A 4,897-nucleotide genomic window follows, 5' to 3' on the forward strand; every position below is an offset into this window, starting at 1 on the left:
ATGTTACATAGTGCACCTTTAAAGATGTTTTGTCCTGGTTTTTGACTAGTATGAATTATTACAGGATGTATCCACAATTGTATGGCTTTAGTCAGTTAATTGGTCGATGGTGCCTTATTTTACTTATGATTCCAAAGGTTTTATAAGGACTAAAGAACTAAGTCTTTAGTTGACCACAATTTTCTTATGTTGATCTCTTTGTCAGCACAAGTTAACTGTCAATAAACTGACACAGGCTTGATAGTTTTATAATATATTTATTTAATCATCAGATTATTATGTTTGATGAAGTACAGATACACACTTCAATACAAGTAAAAGTAGCTCAGTGAAATGATTACTTCAGTTAAAGTACTGAAGTATTTGCTGTAGCATCTACTTAAGTATCGAAAGGAGGTTTTTTTTTTTAACAAATCAATCAATTGTGGCTTCAAAAATACATAAAAGGTAGTTTAAAGACAAGATGCTATTGTACTCTGATTTTCCTGTTAAGTCCACCTGTAAAACTAAAATAAATGATGTAAAAGATTAGATTAGAACGGCATATTTGGTTATAAAGGGAACTTTGGAAAATTAAAAAAGCAAGAATAAGCCGACTCAAAGCTGGTTAGAAGTGTCACTGTTGTTAAAAAGCTTTTTGATGGATTAAAGATGAGTCAGACCAAAGTGAGTGAGTCTTGAACATTTGTGAGTCATATTTAAGGCATAAACGGACAAAACACCTGCAAAACTCACACACAAAACTACTTTAGAAATGTAGTGGAGTCAAAGTAGTAAGTCACAGCTGAAAATGTATGACTCAAGTGAAGAACATATCCTCAACGTCCCAATAATCCTGTCACAATAACACATTTAAAAGTGCCAATAATTGTTAATTTACGATAATATTGGAGGAACATGAAGCAGGATAATTCCCAGTAAACCTGATTTAGATGTACAATATTGTTAAAAATATGTGAGCTGCAGCAAATAAAAAGCTGAATAAAACACTTAAGTAGTTAGTTATTCCGTCTAATGTTAGTTATTCATTCTCTTTAACTAATGATCAAACATTTCCTCTTTAGTGCACACGATTTTATTGTTTTAATATCCAGGTCCATAACTGGGTCTGATCCTCACCTCAAAGTCCAGTCCTCTTTTGGCCATCAGCGCGTTTCCTTGGAGATAGAAGAGGTCATCAGGGTTCACCAGGAGATCCAATACCAGGTCTGGACTGGGACTGGTGTCGATCTGGACCACCTCCACGTCCACCGTGTTGTTCTCAGAGACCAAGACCGGACCAGGAGGGACTATACAGACTGAGAGATACAAGAAGACTGAACCTGGACCAGGACTGGACCAGGACTGAACCAGGACTGGACCAGGACTGGACCAGGACTGGACCAGGACTGAACCAGGACTGGACCAGGACTGGACCAGGACTGGACCAGGACTGGACCTGATTCATTCCAAGTTTAGTGCTTGTTAAGTCCTGTTTCATTGTGGATTTTGTCCTAGTTTAGTCCCAGCTCAGTTCTAGTTTAGTCCTGGTTCAGTCCTGGTTCAGTCCTGGTTTAGTCCTGGTTTAGTCCTGGTTTAGTCCCGTCCAGTCTTGGTCCAGTCCCGGTCCAGTCCCAGTCCAGTCCTGGTCCAGTCTCGGTCCAGTCCCAGTCCAGTCTCGGTCCAGTCCTGGTCCAGTCTTGGTCCAGACCCGGTCCAGACTCGGTCCCACTCACGTCTCTGGCTGTGTCCGTCGTTGACCAGGACTAGGATGAAGACGCTGAGGACTGAAGCTGCAGTTTGTCTGTCGTCCATTTTCTCGGTCAAACCCACAAGACTCTGAGGGCAGTGGCACGAGCTGGTACTGAGCCCCCCTCGCCAGCAGAGGCAGGGGCGTGCACGAGGGGCAGGGGCGTGCACGAGGAGAGACAGGACCGTGCACGAGGACAATCAAACCTCTGTGTGTGTCGTCACGAGGATGTGTGTTCACTAAAGCCCAGCGTCTGCGAGGAAAAGAACTCTGCTGTTTGTGTGTTTGTTTGTTTGTTTGTCATGCCTCCTTATCTTTTATTCTTCACTTATTTTATGTTGTCCCTGTTCCTATCCAGCTATGTTGTTTTTTTCCGAAAAATGTTTAAGACCACATGATAATATAAAAAAAAATATTTTTCTAAATACATATATCAAATTAAAGATTGAATTTAATATAACAGGACTTTTTACTGAATAAGGTATTACGGTAATAAGGTATTATTATTATTATTATTATTTAATTCATTTATACTGGAAAAACCTTGTCCCTGTGCTGCCTGGTGGCCAAGTGGTTAAAATGGCAGCACATGTGCCAGGTTCCATGTGCAGCCGGCATAGGCGATGTGACAGGCGCTCTAACAGTTTGCTGCATGTCCTCCCTTCTCTCTCTCTTGCCTAATAAAGCCTTAAAACAGAATAGTAATGATTCTCAAGCTAAATATTGATGATCAAAATTAGTGTTGCAGTGGCTAGTCGACTAATTGTGACAAAAAATAATCTGTATTGTATTTTTTTTTTTTATCGTTGACTTTAAAACCTTTTACAATAAAGACAGTGACAATTATTTCTGATTTTGATCAAAAATACACATTCAGAAATATTCCCTATCTAAAAGTCTTCAGTCGCCATATTTCAACTTTTATTTTGTTGAAGTGAAATAATGATTTATTTGACTAATTGCACAAATAAACGCTGACTGGTCGACTGCTAAAATAATTGTTCGTGACAAACTCATAAAATAAACCATCAACTTCTTCAGGTGCTTCACAAGAAGAAGAAATGAAGAATTGGAAAGAGCTCAGAGTGTTGTGAAATACATTTTAGATCTGTTCAAGGTCGTTTATGTCGTTCATTGCTCTAAGTACTGGGCCAATCTCTTCTCTGTCAGAAAGAGACAAAGCTTCAAACGCGTAATTGATGTCAAGTGAAAGGATTTAAGACATGGGATTAATATTGCAAGTTTACAGACCCAGCACCAAACAAATAGCGATAAGGTTCAATATTTATGCACCAAAGTCCTTTCAGAAACAGTGACTCTCGCACAGACTTAAATAGGCCCTCGTCCATCTGAGATCATGACTCTAGAACACAGAATAAATGCACGCCATGTTTCCTGACTGGTTCTCACTGGCTTTAGACTTTGCTGTAGCTCTTGTCAGTGCATAACGCATGTACAAAGACTAAACTAAATCAAAAAACAAAACTAAACCACAGGAGCAACAAAGACGGACAGATGTGGAACACTGGCATCCTCTGCTTCAGTTTCCTCTGTTTCTTCAACACTCCACGCACATCCATCCCATGTGTCATCATGAGCGTGCACGTGAGTCCCAGCGCGTGCACGTGACTCCCTGGGCGTGCACGTGAGTCCCTGGGCGTGCACGTGAGTCCCTGGGCGTGTACGTGGGTCCCTGGGCGTGCACGTGACTCCCTGGGCGTGCACGTGAGTCCCTGGGCGTGCACGTGAGTCCCTGGGCGTGTACGTGGGGCAGTGGGAGCCGCACAGACGCAGTGTTGTGACTTCATGCCGCTCCCACACACTTTGCATTTCTGACTCTGAAGCAGAAACACAACAGGCTCTCACACATGGGACTATTATACACCCAGGGGCCCAGTGCACCATGGGAAACTGAGGACGGGGCCCAGTGACGGGGTCTTATGCGTTGTCTTACCGGCAGAGAAGAGCCCAGTCCGTTTGCAGACATGAAAATATAAGCCTCACAAAGGATCACAAAATCTCACGTACAGGAAGAATTTTGTTGAAAAATGTACCGTTTGAATTTAAAAATCCTGTGTCAAAGTACTCATTATTCACAGCCAAATACAAATAGTTGGAGAAACTGTGCCATCTTTATTGCCTGTTTTGGGATGGTTTTGCGCTGCAGTTTCCAGAGTTTGTACTTGGGCCTTAAAACTCCCGTCACAGAAACAGCACATGGATACATTCGGAGGGCACTTCTTGCTCCGGGAACAAGATGGCAGTGATGGACAGGTGGAATCAGCTAATCGGGGGCACGCATGGTCTGTCCGTATCAAACAAACATGCAAAGCTGCCAATGAGGAAAAAAGAAAGGCAAAAATAAACTTACATTGACTGAAAAAACACGGTGGATTTGATTTAGTTTTAAATGAGAAAGGACCAATTAAAATAGATTTTATTCATGTGCAATCAAAGTACTGAGTCACATTGGGTCCCGTGACTCAAACATATGGAAAGGACGGGAAATTATGAAACAAAATAATTGCTAAACTTCTTCTTTTTTTTTTTTTTTTTTTAAAACAAAATCCTAAATATAAATGTTTAATGTATTTTAGTAAAGCGAAAGTCCAATCTGTCATGAGCACATAGAGCATTTTTCTTGTTTCATCGCTGCTCTACATTTGAGTGAATGTAGACCAGGTATGTCCAAACTAGGGCCCGGGGGCCAAATGCGGCCCTCAAACCATTTTCTGTTGGCCCTCCAGCTTCCTGCTATGTCGGCCCAAACAACAAAAAGTAGTACTTTTTACTGTGAAATTGGGAAAATTCAGGCATATTGATGTTATACCAACCTAATATTAATATTCTAGGTCTAATTAAAGGTGTGGAGGCTCATCGAAATTACGCCAAATGCAAAATTTTGAATGATTGTCAAGTTGTTTGTGGCCCTCTGCCCCGTTTAAGTTTCAAAATGCGGCCCTTGGTGAAAAAAGTTTGGACACCCCTGATGTAGACCATAAGCGCCCTCTGCTGGTCATATTATGCAGGGATAATAGTATATTAACTCTGCTTCTGTTTTATAGCGACTAAAGGAAACTGGATATAAACGGAATTGAGCCACTGAAGCCAGTCCTCCCTCTCCCCAGACACTTGCCAAGGCAGAATTAAGAGAAAACCAAAGACAAC

The 4,897-nt window shown here is 41.4% G+C and overlaps 1 protein-coding gene across 3 annotated transcripts in view; it reads right to left on the reverse strand.

Moving 5' to 3' along the window:
• cdhr5a (cadherin-related family member 5a) overlaps positions 1-1,856 on the reverse strand; it is a 13,538-nt gene extending 11,682 nt beyond the window's left edge. For all 3 annotated transcript variants that reach the window (XM_072465308.1, XM_072465306.1, XM_072465307.1), the window contains exons 1-2: positions 1,716-1,856; positions 1,120-1,298 (exon numbers count right to left, since the gene is read on the reverse strand). In XM_072465308.1, coding sequence (XP_072321409.1) covers positions 1,120-1,298; positions 1,716-1,794 — 258 coding nt within the window. In that variant the 5' untranslated portion in view covers positions 1,795-1,856. The remainder of the gene's footprint in view (positions 1-1,119; positions 1,299-1,715) is intronic.
• Between the last annotated feature and the right edge of the window lie 3,041 nt (positions 1,857-4,897).

Source organism: Eucyclogobius newberryi, unplaced genomic scaffold (genome assembly GCF_026437365.1).
Source record: "Eucyclogobius newberryi isolate DKJ021-1_F unplaced genomic scaffold, fEucNew1.0.hap1 SCAF_5, whole genome shotgun sequence".
Classification (NCBI taxonomy): Eukaryota; Metazoa; Chordata; class Actinopteri; order Gobiiformes; family Gobiidae; genus Eucyclogobius; species Eucyclogobius newberryi.